Here is a 25,625-nt window from a genome sequence, read left to right on the forward strand (position 1 = left end):
TAAAATGTGATACAATATGGTGATATGGTAATATTACAAAAGTTAGTTTCAAACATTTTGTCTTAATATATCTTTATAATAAAATTAGTTCTATAGCCATATTTACGCCCATAGGCACCTGCAACATAAGAGAAACCGGTAGCAAATATGATACCGGTTTTTTAGTAAATAATATACTCTTTTCTTAAAGATTTCAATAAGGTTTGAAAGTACTGCTGTTGGGTGTTGGCTCCATAATTTTGTTGTATAACATCTCCGTACTCTTTAATTTGACTACCATTTGGCGTGAATTTACAGGGTACAGAGGAATAACACCTGAGTCCTCAGGAATGACAACGCATGGGGGGTATCATGAGCGAAACAGTATACTCTATTATGCTCATGTCTATAGGCGACGGTTATCACTTTCCATCAGGTGGGCCGTCAGCTTGTTTGCTATTCTAAGTTTTATAAAAAAAATCATATCCCACTCTACAAACCAAAACAGTGTAATGCAAATAAACGGTAAAAACATGCGTGGAACAGAGGCGCTCAAACTACTACTATCCTCCTAAAGTCTTCTATGGAAAAATTTGTTTAAATTATTAAATGAACATAATAAGTAAGGGTAAGACATTTTAAGCAGACGCATTTAAAAACTTTTTTCCTTGAAGTTGACAGGTAATTTGAATGTTGACAACTAATAAAGTGGATAAATGCTTTGATCATCACAAGAACGGATAGACATCGCTCGTAAAATCACAGTAAATACATTCTATTATAATACCCATCATAAGAAGCGATGTTAGCAGTTTTCGATTAATGTCAGGATGGTATTAACGTTATTACTACGTTGGCCATGTGATTTGGTATAGGAGTCAATTTTGAGATTTCCTTCTCTTGCATATTATGTATGTTTTATTCCCTTTGTCACGGCTTAAGACTCATAAAAATAAGATTATTGTCATATACTTCGGTTTGAAGGGTGGGATATGGCGTGAATTTACTGGGTACAGAGGAATAACACCTGAGTCCTCAGGAATGGCAATGCATGGGGGGTATCAAGGGCGAAACAGTATACTCTGTTATGTCCATGGTACTGCTCACATCTATAGGCGATGATTATCACTTTCCATCAGCTTGTTTGCCATTCTAAGTTGTATAAATATATACCTATATATCAAGAAATGGACAGCATTGTTCTTCTTAAAACAACAGCAAAACCTAACTGCGGTTGCCACCCCGCCTGCCAAGCGTGGCAACTACTGGCAAAACTCCCCTTATGGAGGAGGCCTATGTTAAGCAGTGAACAGTTGAAGTCTGATAAAATAATAATAAAAAATTGGAGGTTATTAAAAAAGTATCATTGAAAGTCGTCACGTGGCATCCCTGGTGTTGCAGTCATTCATAGGCTACAGTAACCGTTTACTATCAGACGGACTGTATACTTGTTTCCCACCTATCTCTTTATACTATCTGTATATAGTGCAAATTATAATATTCTATAAAATATAATTATCAATCTTAAGACTATTTACTACTACAGGGTGGAATATAAATAAAAAATATACATAGCAAAGAATCTATTAAGACTATGTTTTTCAAGTTTTAAGTACTTGCTAGGCCCGATACAGTCAACAACCCTACTATAATAATATTAGCTAACTGGCAACTGTTGTGACATTATAGAAAGCAAACAAATATAAAATAAACCATTTACATCCTATTAATGAGTATTCTATCTAAAAAACAAAAAATAACGACAATAACAACAAAAAAAAAATCTTTTTGATAAAAATGTTCATTTGATACTAATGATTTCAACACCACCTTGTATACGAGTACTTACTCATCTGCTTCATGTTGATCACACTCGTGTACTTTGATGTGAACGTGGAGACGACTACAAGGAATAATTACAATAAATAAATTATATTCTTATTTGTAAACTAAATGTATTGTCTAAGAAATTCATTATTTGTTTCCAAAAACAATTTTGTGAATAATCAAGTGAAGTTAATTAATCATTAAAATAATTGATAAATGATTTTTGTTTCGATTTATCGATTAATATATTTTCATGTAGCAACTCTAATCCGCTTATGTCAATGTTGGTATTACTGTACAATAAAACTTGTTTTGTTATGGTCGCGACTTTGTTCGTATGAACATATCTTACACCCTTAACATAGGTTATTTTATTAACCTATTTAGGAGCCTAGTTCTAAAACCACAACTACTGTACCCATTTAAAATTATAATATTAATATAAGTACTGTAACTTATAAAACTACAGTTATATTTTTACGAAATAAATCTCATTTCATTTCATCTCGTGGACAGATCATAGAATTGATCACTTCATGATGTGTCTGACCTTTTCATGAAATGCTTATACTTATATATTTATATGATTAAAGTGAATAATAACACGGACTTTTACTTTTATAAAAGTCGTGTGTAACGGGTCAATATTTTTTTTTTAAGAAAAGAATCATTTTAAAATAATATCTAATATTTATATTTTAAAATACACAAAAAAATTACAGGTAGAGATCCAGCAGAGTTACATAACACTTATTAATAATTTAAATTTAGAGCATAAAAAAGGTTGATTGGAAACTCAGATTATATAGATAGAGCATCGAGTCTCAAAAACGGATCAACTTTTTGTCAGCTAATTGTCAAATTAACCGAATTGTTTTTTTATAACTGTTTTATATACTTACGCACATAATGTATCTTGACTTATCTTTATTTAATTATTTAATAAATACAATAAGTTTTTTACTTATTAAAAAGATGCAAAAATTATAAAATATAGAAGTTATAAAGGGAACATTCATAACTATTTATCACGCAAAATTGTATAAAAATTTAACCTGCTTTTCTCGAAGCTTCTTGCATGAAGACACTCTATCTATATAATCTAAGGATGGAAGATATCTCTTCAAGGGATAAGTCCACCAGCATACCTGTCATTTTCTTTATAAACTGATATCTATATTTAATGTGTATGTTCAATAAAGCTTATACATATAAATAAATAAAAAACTTACTTTAATACATTGTATAACTGGCGACATATGAAAATTATATAAATAAAATACGTGACAAGAATCATGCTGCCAAGCTGAGCGTCAATTTTCGTAACCAGTGACACGGCGTGCGAATAATATATACGCAGTCGTTTCCAAGATATATATTTCTGAAAAATAAATTGCAATTTAAACAGATTAAAATCTTGCAACGGGCAATGTCGATGACAAACTTCATCCATGATTTTGACATTTAGCCTAGCCTGTAAACCTGTATGTAATATATATAATCCTAAATGTAGCCTGAAATGCCGCTGATTTTAGCAGGTATATTATTTTTTTATAAAAATTAAATAAGACCGCCTTACTGTACTTATACAATTGTATCGTTGTGTTTGTAAATTGTCTTGCTTATTTCCTATATTGTATAATGCAAATAAAGTATACTCATTCATTCAATTAAATAACTTTTATTCTATTAAACTTAATAATAAGCATTTTTGAATAGTCATTTTTTTTATAAACTACCGCCCAGTTCGGAATGAATTTCTGCTAAGAAAAACGATCAAGAAACACGACTATAAGCCAAACAATAATAGTTAGTTTAAATGAAAGATGAACTGAAATAGATATAATGCAATGCACCCAAGTTACCTGCTTACAGTTAGTCGCGACGTAGGGTTATCCGGTGAAAAATTGATAATAATTTTAATAAATTTCACTTATGTTTTTAATTAAAAAAAAAACTTTAATATATTATCACCTACCTGTTTTGCAGGATTATCAATAATTTTATTCAAATCTTGAAAGTACGAGATGAGATAAATGCTAAAACATACTAATATCACGTCAGTGAAACTCCAAAGAAATGTAGCTTGTACATTCGCGATCTGAAAGAGGTAAAGTTTGTTATTAAAAAATTTTTAACTCTAGCAAGCAAGTAAAAAATTTTGTGTCAATAAAAATGCATGACTGTCCCTACAACTATAAAAATATAACAAATAGAAGAAGAATGAATGGCAGTGACTCAATGATCACGAATTTGAATCTGGCAAACACAAAAAAAAAAATTATTAATTTAAATTTCGAACTCACTCGGAACATACCAGATAACTTTGAATTACGACAGTAGACTTGCTTCCATGCTAGACGAATGTGGATTCAGTGTTACGTTCACTACAACGGCAAATATAAACATACTTGTGTATACCTCATTACAGTTTATACTCGTGAGCATATTTATTTATTTATAAAAATTTAAATGCATACCTTTATAAAAATCGCTAACATATTGTTGTAGGGTAGATAATTGAAAAAATATGATCCTAGAAACCTGAGGCATTTTTCGATGACTTCACTTAATGTTCCAATATTTTCCTCGCATCTGAACGCCAGGTTTATGTAATATGTTAGAGAACAGATGTGCTCCACTAAAATTGATAATTAAAATATTATATTATTAAATTATATTATATTAATTGTAAGAACTTTAGAAGTACTACATAAAAGTAGTACTATTAATCAGTAATATCTGCACAGTATCCATGCAAATGTTAAATTATCTTGTACATACAATAATTAGAAAAGAGTAACTGTTGAGATTTCTGCAGATTCTTTTCAATAGATAACAACATCCCGAGCCCAGCAATATAATAATAAAACATGACGATTTGAATGAGCTAGTAAACACGTCTATTTAAATAAACATTTTTATAGAAATAATGTTTATTCAAATATCTATTCTATACTAATCAGCAATTCAAGTTCCTTTTCGAAACTACCTGATAGATGGCACTTTTGGCCCTTAGTTATTTGAAGTGAGTTCATTTACAGACAAATTATCACCGAAAATCATTATGTTTAAATCCTATTTTTAAATAATAATTAATTTAAATAATATTTTTTTTTTCTCTCTGGCAACACTGCCGATAACAGTCTTTGTCAGTTGGCTCTTATTTATTTATTGTTTTTAATTTATTACTTGTGAAATAACGATACTAGTGTATATAATCAGTGAGTTTTGGTCATAAGTAACGTCGATTGTTGTTGGTGTGTAAATCTGTGATTTCTTTGTGACAAAAATCTACGTTACAAAATTTGTGGGACCGCCAACTGTCAAAGTATTGGTAATTTACAATAGAAGTCTTGGATTTCTATTGACTCCTTTAATAATTAAATACAGTTATTACACTTCACTATTACTATATCCATTTACAAATAAACAATAATATTAAAGTCAAATATTCGATAGTGAAGATCGGTTGTTGTTGTTGAGAGGAAAAAAAAAAAAAACTACCCACTAACATAAAATATTATTGCAATAATTACAGCTCATAAAATTTATTTATTATCATATTGATAATATATTCCAAATAGCTGTACGAAACTAAACTTATGTATTTTATTAAATAACAATACAATATTAGTAATCCATAGCCATTGCTAGATATCATATGACAAATTAAGACATATTTACTGTAGTGGTAATATATAAGATTAATTATTTTTTTTGTAACAGTATTGGTATTTAAAGTTTTTACTAACAATATTTATTTATTTATTTATTATTACATTATTTATTGTATTATTTTATTGAAGGGAAATAGCGCACTTTCAACACTGTATTTCTTCTATTGAATAATAATTGTTGTCTTGTTTCGTAGATATTTAACATAATAATTAAAAATGATGTCCCGCAGAGCATGTGATCTTGATGCTAAGCTCAAGGTGACACTCTTAGAGTTAAAAAATCCAATGAATTAAATAAGGCCTTATTACAGGAACGAGATGAAAGTGAGATTGAAATTAAGTTGATGTCTGATAAATATGTGGCTCTGAATAATGACCTAGTGAAGATCAGTACAGACTTTGAAGTTCATATATACATATCGAAAAAGAAAAACTTCAAGAAATTGTAAATAAATATGATCTGTGCAGAGACACATATGAGTCAGCATTGCAGAAAATCACTCATCTAGAGCGGCACCTTGAGGAAGTTCAATCACAAAATAAATCTTTGTTGGATCACAGGCGGTTGAGTAGTTATAACGAGACCATGGATCTGTATACAGAAATGTTAAATACTACTAGTGATCAAACATCTGCTCTGCCCCTTGTGACCATAGATTTGACAAATACACCAAGCTCCTATAGTCCTAATAAAGTACCTATTAATAGTAGTAAGAAGTTAAAAAAATATGTAAAATTAAATAAATTTATTCGAAAATCAGAAAATTTAGTGAAAAGTCATAAAAAGTGTTTAAAATCAATTATTACTAGGAAGCAAAAAATTGACTTATCAATAGAATTAAATAATTGTAAAGAAAAAAATATATAACAAAGATTTAGAAATAGATGAATTATCACAAAAAATTAAACTATTAGAGAACTCGTTGTCCAATTTATCTTTGAAATACGAATCATATAAGAATGAAATACATGAATATTCTGATATAGTTGGATAATTTAATAAAATTAGGTAACTACAACATGGAGCGGTTTGTTTCTCTTACGGATAGATGTCACTGTAATTCACCAGAGTCTGATAACTATATCCAACCGTCCCACCATAATCAGTTGAACATTGATATCTCATCCGTCACGGAACCAGACGTTTCATGTTTACCCACACGCAGTACAAAAGATAAACTGCAGTACATGAAACCATCAGGAGAACAATTGTTTATTCAGATGAATTTGGCAAGGACCCTGGTGATAATAAATCATTACCTAAGTAGTACGTGGATAGTCTTTATTTTGCCAATGTAAATAAGGCGCTGCGCAAACGTGGATATTATCACGTGCTTCATCTATCATCTCTCACTGATGTCCCGCCAGCGTATGCTGATAGCGCAGGCAGGGTTACCATTCCATTATCACCCGTAAAAAAAAACTGTTGTTGTCAACCCGTATCCTACCAACCCTACCAAGTGTGGCAACTATTGACAAAATTTCCCAATAGGTTTGGCACCATTCTTCATAACAGCATATGGGAGGAGGGAAAGGCCTATGTTTAGCGGTGGACAGGTTAAGCTGATATGATGACAAACATTGCCACGTTTGGCAGACGTGTTGGCAACAGCAGTTAGGCTTTGGTAATGTTTTATGAAAAGCGCTGCTGTTCATCTCTCGATTATTAAGTTCCCTTAGTCGCCTTTTACAACATCCAGAGGAATGGAAAGGATGGCCCATTCTATGCCGGAGCTGTGCCTGATAATCGTTTCTATTATATTATATTGATATCGTTGCAAAAGATGCTTTTTTAATTATACAGTATCATACCTACTTGTACAACAATTAGTCCTTTACCTTAAGGTTCTCTTGACAAGATTGCTCTCAGCAATAAGACCGCCTTACTGTACTTATACAAATGTATCGTTGTGTTTGTAAATTGTCTTGCTTATTTCCTATATTGTATAATACAAATAAAGTATATACTCATTCATTCTATTTCACGCTTCCTTTTATGTTCAATTAAGAATACATTGCTGTTATTAATGCTAATGAATATTAGAACTCTGAGCACAGTTATCGACTAATTTGGGAAATTATTTAAAACGACACGCGGAGTACATTTTGAATCCAGAAAATTTAACTCTCCACAGGTCGTTCGATTTTCAACTTCTAAAGTTGTTCTTTTATTTAACACTCCAGTAGTAAAAGATACATAAACTAAAGATATATGTACTATAAATACATTTCTCAACTGTTATGTATATTTATTTGCAATTGAGTTTTGAGAAAAACAATTTTGAAAGCAGTACTAATATTATACTTATTATATTGGGTTTATTGGCAGAAAACTCTTGCACAGTTAAGCTCACCTTTGTACGTTTGCTTTCATTGCACTGTTGGTGTTAAAAATAAAATACCCAAAATGAGGATATTTGCAAAAGAACCAGTCACCGACACCGTCCGAAAAATAAGAAAGCTGAAGAGGTAATGGGCTAGTCACGTGACTTGAAAAACCGACAACCGATACGAAATAAAGATTCTTGAGTGACCTCCTCACTCTCCTCCGTACGGATAAACGCAGTGTTGGACGACCCCTACTAGATGGAGTGATGATCTGAAATACATTACAGGGAGTCAGTGATTACAGGTGGCTCAGGACCGTTCCTTATGACAGTCTTTGGAGGAAGCCAATGTCCAGCAGTGGACAGACAATGGCTGAAATGATGATGATGATAACAGTAAACTATAAATAAATAAATAATATTTATGTCTATGTATATATGTATACGTATTATCGTATACAGATATGTATTTATTTTGATTTTAATTGTATGAGTTACTTATATATGTCAACATATTTATTATTTTTTAATAGAAACATCTATAATGTTTCATCCTATTATTGTACGCACACTGCCCGCTAGTAATTAATGTTCCTTTTCACTCAGGGTTTGCTGGAAGAGAACTCTTACAGAGTTAAGCTCGCCTGCTGTACATCTTTATTTTATATATATTATATGTTGTAATTGTACAAATAACAATTGAATAGTGCTTGTAAATTGTATTTTTGAATAAAAATTATTCATATTTCTTATCTTACAAAAGATGTTAAACTTTCGGCAGTTAATGCTATTACTTGTTCGGTTGAAAGACATTTAAAAACAAACTCGTGTTTTGAAAAGTTAAGGAAACATATTAATAACGTTTTCTTTAACAAATTCGGCTGCTTCAACTTTCTTGGCTTAATGCCGGATTTTGAATGCTCAAGGTTATCATATATTGTTCAATTTGCAAGTTTAAAAGTATATTTGTTAGCTGATAGCAAACAAATGTGAGGGGAATAAAGTTTCAAATTGTTAGTCAAATTTTAGGTGCAATTATATACTTGTTTACTACATTTAAACTGTATTCTTTTATGTTATTAACATTTATTTATTAATAAAAGACGTGAAACAATATAATATATATTTAATTTTTTTTAAAGGAATCTAATATGAGTATAAAATATATTGAAAGAATCACCAAAATGTGACCACAATTGGAGAAGATGTCACATAACAAATACATAAAAAAAGCATTTTATAGCTTTTTCCTTTTTAAAAATAAGTTGGTTCCTAATTAAGAAACAATTTCTTTAAAGAAATTTATGCAAAAATAAGAAACAATATTAAAATATATTTATTTTCCACATGGTCACGTAACGTGCGGTTTTATAGAAGTTTCCTCCCAAGAACTCTCAAGTTGAGGAATGAGCTCCTTGCAAAAGTTTTCCTTAGAAACTACAGCATGGGGTTCATCAAAAACTATGTGAAAAGGATTCCACGGGGACAGCAACGCCCACGGTTTTCCCATGCCCTTCTGAGGAAGTGACAAACGTATATATTATTAGATACGGCATGCTTAGTGAGACACTACCGCCCACCATCTTTTCCTTTCTCTTTCTGATGGTAATTTAAATGTAACCGTTTACGTTCGTTTACCATTCACATATACTACTTTTTCTAAAGTATTATATAATCACATAACTCAATAATATTTCTGTAACAATTATAAGCTATGAATATTTCTATGCGTTCGTAAATATAAGTACAGTTACTTTGAACATTTTACCATCAGACTTGTACCATCGGAGCTGTTTGCTTGTTTGCCAACTTCATGATACAAAAAAGAGTAGATTTTTGGCTATATTTTTGTGTTGCATATAGGTAGGTGTATAAATAGGTCCGGAAACTTTGGTGCAAAATGTAGCTTTCACGGCGTGATGGATTTTGATCAATCCGGTGCTGTTAGATTTATTCATTCTTTTTTATAATAGCTGGACATGTAACCACCCAGTCTCTAGATTTTAATACAAAAACGATGTGATAGATGAATAAGAATGAACGAAAGAAGTGGTAGATCCTGTTTTTTAAGAGACGGAAATTAAGGTGATCATTTAGGTAAACTATAACAATTTACCTGAATTATCTCGATATTTCGGTCAGGTTACATCGTAATTACATACATACACATATATACATACATTCTGCATTGTGAAAGATATTAATTTTTCAGACATAATTTGAAAATCCTAATGCTTGGCCTGTATCTAATTTCAATTCAATTCAATTCAATCATTTATTGCTATTTCATATTGTAACAATATAGGTTTTAAGCTATTAAAGATAATTTCATGAGGAACTGTGTTCCATAATCTAATTAATTAATTATAATAAATCTGGTTAATAATCACTTTCCTCAATAATTTTGGATTAAGTCGAATATTATCTTTAATAAGTTTGTCGCAATGCTTGTTTAAATAAGCCGGTTCATTTCGTGAAAGAAATTGATGCACGACTATTGTACTAAAATCTACATTTTTTGTTTTCTGTTTTCGAAAGCATTTATAATTATAATTAAATGACTTAGACATTTGAAATGAAAATGAAATTAAATGAGACAGTTGACATAATAAAGGCCATGTGAAAGAACTTTCTGGTATTTGTTTACCTGGTACCTTAAGATTGTAGGCATGCAAATTTAATGTATTAATTAAATAAGGATATAAGACTAATGTTGGTTATTATTAAGATTAAAGAAAAAAATAAATTTAAATTAAATCAATAAATTTTATAGGTACATGTACATGTCAATTTAAATTATTAATTAAATTTTACATGTCATACTAATAACAAATTACAATCCATGTCAAGTCTTAAAATATTGATATAAAGAATATACCTCTTTGGAAAATTGCCTTATTGATTTGGCAAAACAAAAAAAATGAGAGACAGAATATTGTGATTGAGAACGGTAGACTGTAAATACATTTAAGATTTTGCTCCATACAAAAACACGGACTTCAGTCGTGGCAAAAGCACTTATTTCTATTAAAAAAAAACTAAAGCTCTGCATCGATTTTGATAAAATTTCTACGGAACTAATCTGAAAGTATATTCTTTCAGATAAAAAAAATTTCAAGTCGGTTTATAAATGACGCTTTTACGTGGTAGCAAATGTAATATAAAATACAATCAGCTTGAAAATTTCCCCTTTTTTTAAATCGGTTGAAAAAAGCGCGTTTCCTTTTGTTTTAAAATGTAGGAACAAGTGTTAACAACATAATTATATTATAACTAATAATAACTATTAATAACTAATTAGTTTATAGTACAGATTGAGGCTCTTCATACTTCTGATAATTTATATTTATTTTTTGTCAAGTAATTTCGTGGCTGGCTTTTGGCCACGATATATCAGTGTTTTTCTCTTTTGAGGGCAAAGCAATAAACTGAGTTGTGGCCATTTTATGTTACTGTGGCATACTCACGAAATGAAAAATTATGTTACTTCCTTTATATATTTTCCTTTTGTTTTTTGTTTTTGTATATGTATTTTTTTTATACAAATAGAATTGCAAACAAGCTGACGTCCTGATGGAAAGTGGTAATCGTCGCCTATTGACATGAGCAGTACCATGGACATAACAGAGTATATTGTTTCGCCCATGATACCCCCAATGCGTTGCCATTCCTGAGTACTCAGATGTTATTCATCTGTACCCTGTAAATTCACGCCATATCTCATCCTTCAAACTGAAACACAGCCATGCAAACACAACAGCTTTACGATTGAAACACGAATGGGACAGAGGTACCCAAACAATCGACTTTTGTAAACTGACTTTTGTACAAAGTGTCTTTCTTTTATTTCTTTTTTTTTTTTATTATATATATATATATATATATATATATATATATATATATATATATATATATATATATATATATATATATATATATATATATATATATATATATATATATATATATATATATATATATATTGTTATTTATGTGCTGTAAGTAATGCAAATAAATTATCTATCTATCTATCTATGTACTGATTTATGCAGGCAAAGCTGCAGAAAGTAGCTAGTTAAAATCTACAGTGTAGTTACAATAACGGCCACGGTAATAAATATTTGCTGTGTATTTTCACGTCTTCTGCTCTAATCCTTAGATTATTGGAATTGGTATTAATGCAGACCGCAAATTCAGATTATGTCAAAAAATATGTACTTAGGCGTAATGGAAAATGTTTTGGATAAGGAAAACTGAAAATTACGGCTGTTGCGTTTTAGAACTAGCCGTATCTCATAACTTTGCTCGAATTTTACCCAAATTATACTTTATACATAGATGTATATATTTTAAATATATACATAGTTCTTCTATATATAATTTTTATACCTACAAATATTATGATAAGCAAGTATAAGTTTTGAGCCTCAAAAATGGCAGTGAATGTTAATTATCATAGATATCACAGCATATTAACAGTGACGTATATATATTGTATGTATATATATACTGCAACTTCGCAAAATCTTCATTGAGAATTTTTAAAATAGGAAGACCAATAAAATATAACGATTCTAAATAGCGTATCAAGATACAACATACGCTAAACATTAAGGTCGACCTTCATGAACATATCAGTGTAAATTGCATCAAATTTTGCGCAGTAATTTTGATGTAACTACATTCAGACAGAAATTCTAAAAGTTATTTGTCATTTATTGCTCTTATATTATCGCATATAGGATCCACCGTACAAATTTTTTTTGTAAATATTATCATTAATATTTCAGCCGTTAACTGTACACTGCCAAACATAAGCCTTCTCCACAAGGGGAAGAGGTTCCGGGAAGGCAATAATATCGTATAAATATTGATGTCAATAGTTGTCAATTTATACGATGGTAACATTAGTCAAACACAAATAATATATATATATATATATATATATATATATATATATATATATATATATATATATATATATATATATATATATATATATATATATATATATATATATATATATATATCTATAATATATATATATATATTATAGATATTCCCTATTCCCATGCCTACTTGACTATAATCCTATACATAGAAGCAAATAAATTTTCGCTGTTTACTCATATGAATGACACCAAAGCCGCCTAAAGTGTGCTTCCACACAAAACACTCGCCGTCCGAAACTCCGAACTGCAGTGAAACAAAACAATAACACGAAAAGATAAGTGAAGCTTTGCGGAGAACGTTTCCTGTTGACATTTCTGTGTGTAACGATAAAATTTTTATGCACACGTATACTAACCTACATAACTATTATTATAATATCTGCCGTTATGTGTCCACTGCTGAACATAGGCAAAACAAACAAACAAACATAGGCAAACAGGCTAACGGCGCACCTGATGGAAAGTGGTAACCGTCGCCTATAGACATGAGCAGTATCATAGACATAACAGACTATACTGTTTCGCCCATAATACACCCCATGCATTGCCATTCCTGAGAACTCAGGTATTATTCCTGTATACCCTGTAAATTCACTGCCATATCCCATCCTTCAAACCCAAAACACAGCCATGCAAACACAACTGCTTTACGGTAGAAACTAGAGTAGGACAGAGGTGTCCAAGCAAATTACCTATATTCTATTATTAGTTTTCCTATTTCTAAAATCAAGGCGTGCGAAGTAGCAGGCAAAAGTAATTTTTATGTATATTAGTAACTTACCTTTTACTGAAAGTTACATTTACATTACAAGAAATACCTACAACTACCTAAATTCCGGACAATGATGGATGAATCGAAGAATACTCTTTTATAAATCTTTTCTGTTTCATTTTTCATGTAAATAGATAATATTAATATAAATAAAAGGGAAAAATGACTCGTTTGAAAAGATAACGCGGAATTCGTTATGCTCAATTTCGCCATTCCCTCCAGGTCAAGTCACTTTAGGTAACGAAACATTTGAGGGTCATCCATCATCAAAATAACTTTGGGATATTTTTAAATAAAAATACAGTATTATAGGTAGGTTGATATCATTGTAAGTAGAATTCCATAACGGTCATAGACCAATATACGGTGAGATGGGGTTTGAATAAAAAAATTGGCGCAAAATCTAGTCAGCGAACGTAGAGTTTTGGCTGATACAAAATTTACCTTGTAATATAAATATAAATAAATGTATGTATGAATATTGTTTAAAAGTTAATATAATTAAAATAGCAACTTTTTAATGATTCTGACAACGATTATATATTTAAAATATCTCATATGAGAATTAAAATAATCGACAAAGACAAGTATGTTTGTTATCGTTTTGTAATTATGTTAATTTTGTGATTCTTTTTTCTCATTTATGCTATATTCAGGTACAACACGTTTAATTCTAACCAACTACATTCACTTAAAATTAACACCATGCAAAATTTTTAAATAATAAAAATTTGTTTTGTTTTAATCCCGTTAAATCAGCTTCGAGCTTATATTGTGTATATGGGTATCCTACTCGTCTATCTTGCTCTAACATAAATGTTATTATGTTATGTCTCATTTACATTACCAATATATACTCGTATGCTTTATAATCTAAGCAGTATGTTGGCCTTCTTATACGAATGCTGACCAAAATGATTCTATCTATAGATTCATATCATTCTATGCTCCGTGTCTATGTACTGATTTTGCCAAAGCGTTTGTATTGAGATACTTTGTCTAAAGATATACGGTCTAGTTTACATGTCATATCGCAAAATACAAACTTGTCTTACGTACAGTTTATTTGAACGAACATTTGACGTGAGCTCTACCTAACTTTTCAGAATAAACTTATGACATTTTCTACTTTGTCATAAGCATATAATAAAGTTCAGCTCCATGTTACACAGACTTTTCCTTCGCTATGATGATAAAATATAAGTACCTAATGAAGTATATTATAGATAAGAGTTTCTTAACGAATACTCTGGGCCACGGAATAATTAATCACTATAGATACTCTAGGCGAGAAAAACTTTGAAAACTGTATATTAAGACATGTAAATGTCTCATTTCAAAATTCGAATACAAATTTTATTTTGTTTTATTTTCATTGAAAAATGGACAATGCGTTTTAATCTTATATTATAGAAAGTAGAAGTGATTCTAGTCTAGTATATATTTCCGGATAATTTAATAAAAATAAAATTTTGTAGTTAACTAAAATATACTACTGCCATAATATATGTAGGTAATCGCATATATCCTGTTATAATCGTTCTACGTCTACAACAAGGCGGAAAGGGAGGAGGGACTATAATAGTCGACTTGTAATGTAACATTGTGGCTACAGAATAGGTAGTTCGATTTCGCGTCCACACATCAAATCAATTTTGTAATTAAAACGTGCCCTTACATAGAGACCTTATAAAATATATAATCTCTGTCTTAATATCAAAAGTGACCAAATAAAACAAATTTAAATAAATAATGACAATCTTTGACTTTGGATTATTACTTAAATAGTTGCTATTTATATAGCTATATTCGCTAATTATCGGTTACTAAAATTATTGGATACAGAATCGGGTGATCGGGTAATTAACGCTTGCAATTACTTCATACTACATTGTTGATTTAGTTTATTACATCTAAATAAGGAATACCTTAAAACTATAAACTTAAAACTATATGATAGGAACAATAACGGGCTTTAAATAAACATTTATATATAATAGAAGTTACAGACAGCTTTCTATGTCGAGGCTTTTTTTACTCCGAAGAAACGGCTACTCACGTAATCCTGAAATGTGAAATTGTAGTCCCTCAACGTTTAGAAACCCTTGGAATAGTGAAATCGCTTCATGAAGCCTGTGAAGATCCCAGCAAGTTTCTGTGCTACTGGGCGGAGCTTGGCTAGCTGTATTAGCAACGACTCATACGCATAACGGCCCAAATGAGAGGCTTAGTGCGGAAAGAGAGTTCAATTAAAATGTACATTTGTTAACATAGTTCTCTAGCGGATATCCGCATACTGGTTTCTACAATATTACCTACCTACGCAGCAAAATTCCTACCGTAGTTATAACACAATTTATTGAATGCGATTAATTAAATTACAGTTCAAAACAACTGTACCAAATGTTCAGTACTAATTACTTCCAGTATGGATTCCATTCCAATGGTATATATCCAGACAATTATTACGAAATACACAATGTATATTAAACAGATATTTCACAGTTAATAATAATCGTCTCTATAAAGATTACTAGTTTTTACCAACGACTTCGTCCATATGTATGAGACATGCCAATTGACTGAAAGAAACAGGTGCTTATCCGTCTCTGTTCCATATAGTAATTTTTTTTATGCAACTTAGAATGGCAAACAAGCTGACGGCTTACTTGATGGAACGTGGTGACCGTCGCCTATAGACATGTACAGTACCTACCATAGACAAAACAGAGTATGCTGATTTGATGATGTTTAAAAGAAGTGCTGCTGCACATTCATTAAGTTTCCTTAGTCGCCTCCTACGACACCTACGGAAAAAAAAATGTGACCCATTCTATACCAGGACCACGCAGCATATTAATACTTATCCAATATTAAGAAAATAATCGCTTAAGTAACACGAGTCCTGAGTCCTCGGAAATGGCAATGCATGGGAGTATCATAGGCGAAAAAGTATGCTCTGTTATGTCCACGGTACTGCTCATGTCTATGGGCGACGGTTATCACTTTCCATCAGGTGGGCCGTCAGCTTGTTTGCCATTCTAAGTTTTATAAAAAAAAATCGGATATTTGGTTTAAAAATCTATTTCGGTATTTTTATAAAGGGAAAGAAGGTTGTCAATTGGGTTGCATTGTTTTATGTTTATTACCTCATAACTCGGTCAGTTATAAACTGATTTGAGATTTTTTTTATTTTATCTAAAACAAAGACACTTACAGATTATCGTTTAAATATTTTCTCGAACTTGAATCAATAATTTAGTTTTGAAAACTAAATAACTGGTTTTTTACAATTGAAGTCTGTTTTTTTTTGGAACAGAATCTTATCTACTCGTATATAGTGCAATATTTTACACAACAATGTAAATTTTATATATATATATATATTATCTTTGTATATATTTGTTTATGTATAATAGTGGGCCACCTACCCTTTGTTTTTCTTTCTTTTCTCAATGTTCTCTACCCAAAGGTTGTCTGGAAGAGATTGCTTAGCGATAAGGCCGCCTTTTGTATCACTTCTTATTACAGTTAAATGTGTTTACTATTTTATAAATGGTGCAATAAAGTGTACATACATAAATAAAATGTAAATATTACACAATTACTATTCAGTATTACAAACTACGTATGTTTGTATAATTCTTGTAGAACAGGTATTAAGGGTAAGTGTAATTATATCTGTTAGTAGTATCTAAGTGTATATGTAACGTAACACTATTACGTGAGAAGGCGCAATAACATTTCGTGCCTAGGGGCGTAATTGTTCCACGGGAAAATTGTATTATTCGGTACAGATTAATTATGTCTTATCTGAGTTAATAATTCTTTAGTGCGAATAATTGTTAATTTACTAAAATGTATATAAGAGGCGCTTATCATAGTCTATGATCTCGGTTTACAGAGATCCTAATAAAAATATACGGTTTTACCATAAAAAAAAAAAAAACTAGACTTCGATACCTTCGTATAAAAGCCATTATTATTAAATATTATTATTATTACATCAAATGTTAACTATCCACTGCTGAACATAAGCCTCCCCCTAGGGAGGTTTTGCCAGTAGCTACTTTGAAGACGGGTAGGCAACTGTAGTTAAGCTTTGGAAATCTTTTAAGAAGGACACTGCTGCCTTTCCTTCTCCTATCCTTAGTCGTCTTTTACAACACTCACGGGATAGGAGGGGGTGAAGTAAGGGACGACTAAGAGAGCTTATGGTGGAGAGATGAGCAGCACCGTCCTTCCTAAGACATCACCAGAAGCAAAACTGCGGTTGCCAACCTGCCTGCCAAGTATAGCAATTACAAAACGTTCCTTATAGATGAGGTTATGTTGAGCAGACGACGGTTAACGGCTGATACAACAACAATATTTGTTTTTTATTTATAAGGAATTTCATAATACCTATTAATCAAAAAGTTGTTTTTTTTTTCAAATAAAATATCACACAAAATATTTCTTCGAACAGTCGAGAACTTTGTTAAAATTTATTTGAAAATTTATGTATTTAACATACTTAGGAGACTTCATTCCGGCGGCCGATCACTTAAAATTAACAATTGATATATTTGCAATATTTTTAAACATATTCCTACAGCGAACACAAGTCAATCTTAGTATGAGTAACACATTAAATTTATACTACTAAAAATTTTACACATGCATCAAAATTTCTAAAAACTTATATGTCGGTTCAAGAAAAATATCTCTACATTATCGTTATCGTGTATCTCATGAAGAAGGAATAAAAGACCACGCTTCATCTGATGAGGCATTATTCTAGAACTCAGGGGTAGTCACCCCGGTGTTGAAGCTAGAAAAAAGTAACCTAACCGTGCCCGTGGTGGGCAAAAACTACACAAATTATATTTTTTATTATAACTAATTTAAATATTCTTGCGTACCAATATGACACAACCACTTTAATTAAACGACTTTAACTACTAACAAAATTTACTTTCTTCAATTACTTTTCATAACAAAATTGTTGCTAGGCTAAATATTCGATTTACAATGATTAACAACACCAATATTACATAAGTTGATGGCCTAGATTATATACTAGAGTAGATAGAATGTCTCCATACAAATGCTTCGAGAAAAGCGAGTCAACTTTTTCATACAATTTTGCGTGATAAATAGTTATGGATATAAATAGCTAATTTGATAATTAGTTGACAAAAAGTTGTCTAATTTTTGAAACTCGATGCTCTATCTATATTTATAATGTAAGGTTAATGAATACTGAAAGAACATAAAATATAAGAGGCATTCTTATTGACATTCGCTATCAAAGCGCTTTATAAAGATATTGAAAATTGACAAATATTTCGATATTACCAAACTTCTGTATGGACGCTCTTAAATCTCGCCGAATACGAAACGAGATTTTTCCTCGCAATGTGCAAACAAAAGAAATAATGGACTCTTAAAGTGAACAGATTTAGAAATAAAAACGAAACATTAGTGTGTTTATTGTATTGTACTTTATTGGAATTCTTTTTTTCTTATTTTGTTAGCAAACCGAATTTGTTAGCACATTTTTAGTTTTAAAAACTTCCAAATGATAAAGAATAAAAATTCGTCTACGTTTATTATTAGAGTAGTTATTCCCTTTTTTTAAATTGAAAATTTAGCACTATCAAAAAGACAAAACATTTCAACTGATAAGAGAGGTTATTTTTATGCAACTTAGAATGCAACAAGCTATCAACCTCAATAATAGAAAGAGTTAACTGTTGCCTATAGACATGAACAGTACCATAGATATAATAGAGTAAAATGTGCCCCTTACCCTTTACGCGTTGCCATTCTTAAGAACATAGTTATTATATCTCTGTACCATCCTTTATCCTTCAAACCTCATCAAAACGGCCTCTCGCTCGCCTGTGAGCAGAAGTAGATGGAGACGCATTGCGAGGACCTTCATCGCGAAAGAGGGCCTCGACGATCGACTATCATCATAAAAACCACTCTGTCAAGAGTGTACGACTGAAGAGAGAGATCGTCCTTCAAACGGAAACATAGTCATGCAAATACAACTGCTTCACGACAAAAACACAAATGGGACAGAAATATTATATTTATATTCAATTGGTATTATTATTATTAGACGTTGGACTTTTTTTAATAAGTTTTATAAATAAATTAAAATAAAATGAAAACGGCCAGTCTTTATCTGTAATGAAACTCCACAAACTAGTCAATGTAATGAGATCTCTCATACATACGCTTTGTTCTGATACCAGTGATTGGGTAACTCAAAGCGAATATAGAGCTGCAATTTGGATCTAATTTACATTCGATGCAAAACGATGATGGCCGAGTCATTTGTTGTTGACGTTTTACTGACGTCAAATAGGAATAGGTATTTTAGTTCCTTGGTATTTTATATGGCCTACTGCTCTTATAAAGATGAAATTTTTTGAGAATGTATAAATGGATATTTTTTACTCTTTCACACAAAAACTACTAAATGAATTTTAATAAAATTTGGTATATAGATAATTTCGTTTTTATTTTATTAGGTATACGCAATAAATTTTGCAATCAATAAAATTAAAAAACGTTTATTAAAAAACAATGTACGGTATGAAGTCCAGTTCGGAATTTAGTTTCGGCTGAGAAGAACGGGCAAGAAACAGAGCTGTTGCTTTTTTTTAATATAAGTTTACAACAAAATAATTAGAAATGGATAAAATGACTGTCACATACTTCGTATTTATAATGAAAAAGAAAATAATAAGCTATTTAGCTACAATCAATCACAGTATTCTTGAACAGACCAGTCCCTAGAAGCACCCGTTCACCAGTATGACGGAAGAGCCAGCCATCGTTGTGTTCACCCATATTATAGGGAGCCCAACGACCCGGCCTACCACGCCGCTACTGATCTGGATATTAAAGTGAACGTAACTTGTCTCAAGATACACAATTAGGCCAAAATATAGATACCAAAATCCATATGACATTCAGTATACCCATACATTACAAATTTTTTTTTTTATATAACTTAGAATGGCAAACAAGCTGACGGTCCACCTGATGGAAAGTGATAACCGTCGCCTATAGACATGAGCAGTACCATGGATATAACAGAGTATACCGTTTTGCCCATGATACCCCCCATGCGTTGCCATTCCTGAGGACTCAGATGTTATTCCTCTGTACCCAGTAAATTCACGCCATATCCCATCCTTCAATCCGAAACACAGCCATGCAAACAAAACTGCTTCACGGTTGAAACACGAATGGGACAGAGGTACCCAAGCAATCGACTTTTGTACAAAGTCTCCCTCTAGTAGAAAATGTTATATATATAATTATTTCAATAATTTTATGTAATTTTTTTAAATGTATAATAAATAATATATATCTACCCACACATTAAATATTACTACATAATACAGAATTTGAAAGAACGATATTATTCCTATAAGTGACAATCTGACAAAAGTTACTTTTTTAAATATCCAAATTTACAGAATCCTCTTTGTCTTACAATTCTGTTTATTCTTAATTAATATAGGTATTTCGTAGTTTTAATTAAAAAAGTTTTTGTCCCATTGGTAGAAGAGTCTCAATTCTTTGTTATTTTTAATTTAAAGTCTTGGATGAGAACGTTTACAGATAGTCTTAAGTAAGCATTGTTATAAGTTAAAAGATTTAGTTTCTTTGTATAACCTAAAGTTACTTAAGATATATAACTTAATCAGACGAATTAGAGCAACTTGATGTCTATGCTTTTCTTTTATGGCTAAATGGGTGAACCGATTTCGATACTGTGCATATTTATACCTTAGAAAGAGCATAAGTTAATTACTTTGGTTATTTGATTAAATTTTTTTTGTTTAATTCCACTACCATTAGTATGTGTGTGACTGCCAACACTCGAAGATTGTCTCATTTTTATTACAAGAAGTCACAAATTTCGTAATTTAAGTGCCGAATGGCACTGACACTGGGCTTGAGCAGGGATCTAATAATTTGCCTAAAGATGCCTCGTATACAGATAAAACAAGTGTCACAAAATCAGCGTGGACATGATGTGGATGTCTTACTCTATTGTAATTATTTATACCAGCTTTACTTACGTTTTAAAGTACAGGAATACCCAACTGGTTTGAACTCAGTAGGAACTCATATTCATGAGCGCAGTTCATAGCTGTGCCGCGAACAGCACTGTGCCATCAGTCGACTCAAATTCGTCAACATGACATAGATCTCTTTATTGGGCACAGTAATAAAAAACAATCTATGCCCTTCTTAATATCTTATAGTATCATCATTTTAGCCATTTATCGTCCACTGCTGAACATAAACCTCCCCCATATTTTATAGTATAAATATGCCATATTTTACAGTTAATTTAAGTTAAGCCGTTAAGGTACTAAGAGATAGCAAACAAACAAACATAATTACTTTCACATTTATAATTATTAATGACAATTTCAAATATTTCCTTTATTTCACTGTCGTATTATGATTTGTTCCGTAAGTTGCCTCTAACTCCTCCTTTCCTAACTCCTCCTCGTTGTCCTCGGGACGAAAAAATTCATGGAATCAAATTATGTGTTCACCCATCATCACGTGGCCAACCGCGGCACATAGTAAAAGGATGGGTGCCAATTTCTGCTTTAATAACATCAGAGATTAATATCTCAGATGAGAAGGGTAAGGGCTTGATCCCTATTGTTATTAGATAACGTATAATTAAAATGGCCAACGCCACGGAAAATTTGTTTTGCGAAAACTTAATTTTGGTAACTACATGGTTGTAATTTTTTCCGGAAATTGAATTATGAACATAATATTGAAAGTTCATAAAACTAAATTGGACTATTATGTAGTATTTACCGGTTTAACTTACGTGTAATTAGATAGAGAAAGTTCGACTAGTTTCGGGATCAATTCGTGATCCTTAATCACGAGCGGCTGTGACGCGAGCGCGATCCTGACTGCGCGCCACGGCTCGCTGAACGCGGGTTGAAGGCGCTCGCGGCTCTGTCACAGATAAGAAAGAACGGGCGTTCGGAACTTCTCGGGTATGAACGTGGACTCAATCTAATTACAAATAAGTTAAACCGGTAGTGCTTACATTAAAGTATAATGTCTGTTACGAAATTTTTAACAATAAAACTAACTTACATGTTAGATTTTTGTTATTGTTCATATAAATAATAAGGGACCATGACCCTTTCTTTCCCGTGGGCGTCGTAAGAGGTGACTAAGAAAACTTAATAATCGAGGGATGGGCAGCAGCCTCCCTCTTAAAATATCACCAAAGCCTAACTGCGGTTGCCAATCCACCTGCCAAGCATGGCAACTATTGACAAAATCCCTCTAAGAGCAGGCCTATGTTTAGCAGTGGACAATTAAAAGCTGATATGATGACGATGATTACTATTAGTAGATTTCGGTCCAGTAATATTAATACGTTATGTATTTAAACATCAAATTTTATTATTATTACCTAAATCAGCCAGGCTGTGTTTCAAACCCTGACCCGTATTTACCCAATATTACACTGCGTCATGAAGATTTTGAAATAGATCGAGTCGCCGACAAAATAGGATGCTATATATATTTCTATAGTGTAACTAAAACAGTTCATATCGACTTTCAATGTGCCTTCAACTGGAAATTTGCTTATACGTGTTCGTAATACTAATAAACTTAGATCCACAACATCTAGATAGCGTCTCTCTACAAATGCTTCGATAAAAACAGTCTCACTTTTTTAGTCTTATCTGAGAAGAATTTGTATTATAAGATGTAAAATTACTGGAGTCGTAACTTTTGTGGATGAAAATGGAATGAAAACTTGGCTTGCGCTATTAGTTTACGTCGGTCAAGTGCCGGTGAGGAAATCATTCATTTATAAAAGGAAATGAAGTTAGATCAAATTGACCTAATTTGCCACCACATGGTAAAGAAGTTTTGTTATTAATAATATAATAGAACTACCAGTTAGTAATAAACCGTTTCATCAAAATATTTATTTATTTAATATTTATTGATCACATTACAAAACCAGAGGGAGACTTTGTACAAAAGTCGATTGCTTGGGCACCTCTGTCCCATTCGTGTTTCAACCGTGAAGCAGTTGTGTTTGCATGGCTGTTTCGGTTCGAAGGATGGGATATGGCGTGAATTTACAGTGTACAGAGGAATAACACCTGTGTCCTCAGGAATGGCAACGCATGGGGGGTATCATGGGCGAAACAGTATACTCTGTTATGTCCATGGTACTGCTCATGTCTATAGGCGACCGTTACCACTTTCTATCAGGTGGGCCGTCAGCTTGTTTGCCATTCTAAGTCGTATAAAAAAAAATGTTTGATAAGTCTTTTTTTGTTAAGTCATAAAATGTTTAACAAAAATCGAACTTATAGCATTAAGAAATTAACAACATTTTTTCTCGACCAACCTTTGGAAAAACAAAAATGGACTACAAAAAAATCTATACTATAGAAATTTTATCCATATCGGTTCATTAGTTAAATCATCATTGTGATTTAAAAATAAAATATTTGAAGTTGTTTTTTTGTATAACACAATCTAATGTTATGAAATTTAGTAGCAATCGTTACCAACAGATTTTTGAGACGTTATTACGTCAATTTGGGATGTTATTATTAGACGCTTCATCTAAAAGTATATTATTATGAAAATGTAATGTGATCAATTTACTTGAATAAAGGTTAATTCTATTCTATTTTAAGATTTAGGTTTATAAATGTCAAAATTTTAAGAAGTCAAGTACATAGTAATTTCTTTCAAAAACAGGCTAGACAGATCTATACTACATTTAAACATACTTTGTCAACTTACTAGTTACCAGAGGGAGACTTTGTACAAAAGTCGTTTGCTTTGGCACCTCTGTCCCATTCGTGTTTTTACCGTGAAGCAGTTGTGTTTGTATGGCTGTGTTTTTGTTTGAAGTTGAAGGGTAGGCCGTAGCATATGGCAATGAATTTACAGGGTACAGAAATACAACAGTACATAAGTACATAAATTATATGAACCGTTGTCTGTCCACTGTTGAACATAAGCCTCTGTGATAAGAGAGGTTTTGCTAATAGTTGCCACGCTTGACAGACAGGTTGGCAACCGCATTTAGTTTTAAGAGGTGGACTGTTGCCCATCTCTTGACAATTAAGTTCTCTTAATCGCCTCTTACGATACCCACGGGAAAAGAAAGGATGACCGGCCACACTATGCCAGGACCACACGGTGTTATATACATATAAATGTATAATACTAATAAATAATTTATATAGTTTTATATATTATGTATAATACTTGTTTAATGGTCCCTAAACTGGCATTTTTGTCAGTATTGTTTTTTTTATATAAAATTATTAATTTTCTAATACAATCTTATATGAAAATAAGCTCTATTTATCTAGTCACAGAGTTCAATTATACTTGTTTTTGAATACGAATAGGTTATTAATTCCGTTATAATAAATTTAACACCTGAGGGAGTAATAACAATGTTTTACGACTTAATTTTTAGTGCGCACTTAAACCGATCTACTCTAATTTAGTACAATTACCAACTTTTATTATACTATTTGACTACTTTATCATTCGACTTTGCTTTACTGCTGAGTAGTTTGAGAGATATGATAGACGAGAAGAATAATGGCTTAAAATTAAAAAAAAAAGCTTAAACCCATATTATAATCAACTTATGTGGCTGTATGGTCCCGACATAGAATAGGCCACCTCTTCCTTTCCTGTAAGAGGCGACTAAAGGAATTTAGTGGACGAGAGATGGGCAGCAGCGTTCATTTTAAAACATCACCAAAACCTAACTGCGGTTGCCAGCCCGCCTGCCAAGCATAGTAACTACTAGCAAACCCCGCCAAGGGAAAGGCCTATCCTCAGCAGTGGAGCTTCGATTGTACCATCGTCGTCGTTGTCGTCATGAATGAATGAATCTCATCCATATGGATAAAATACAAAATAAAATAAAAAATTATATATTTATATAAAATCGGAATCATTTAAAACTTTAAGGAAGTCTAAAGGAGCGTTCTACTAATAAAACCGAAAATTTTATCGGGTTTGCAAACATAAA

At 31.6% G+C, this 25,625-nt stretch overlaps 1 protein-coding gene across 1 annotated transcript; it reads right to left on the minus strand.

Moving 5' to 3' along the window:
• Window positions 1-1,824: 1,824 nt before the first annotated feature.
• On the minus strand, window positions 1,825-4,872 carry LOC116413660 (gustatory receptor 5a for trehalose-like). The gene is made up of 5 exons (XM_052897712.1): window positions 4,863-4,872; window positions 4,287-4,447; window positions 3,785-3,907; window positions 3,039-3,187; window positions 1,825-1,882 (listed from the first exon to the last, which is right to left on the minus strand). The coding sequence occupies exons 1-5, from the start codon at window positions 4,870-4,872 to the stop codon at window positions 1,825-1,827; spliced, it is 501 nt and encodes a 166-aa protein (XP_052753672.1).
• Window positions 4,873-25,625: the final 20,753 nt, after the last annotated feature.

This window comes from Galleria mellonella, unplaced genomic scaffold (genome assembly GCF_026898425.1).
Source record: "Galleria mellonella isolate WM207_F2 unplaced genomic scaffold, CSIRO_AGI_GalMel_v1 utg38, whole genome shotgun sequence".
Classification (NCBI taxonomy): domain Eukaryota; kingdom Metazoa; phylum Arthropoda; class Insecta; order Lepidoptera; family Pyralidae; genus Galleria; species Galleria mellonella.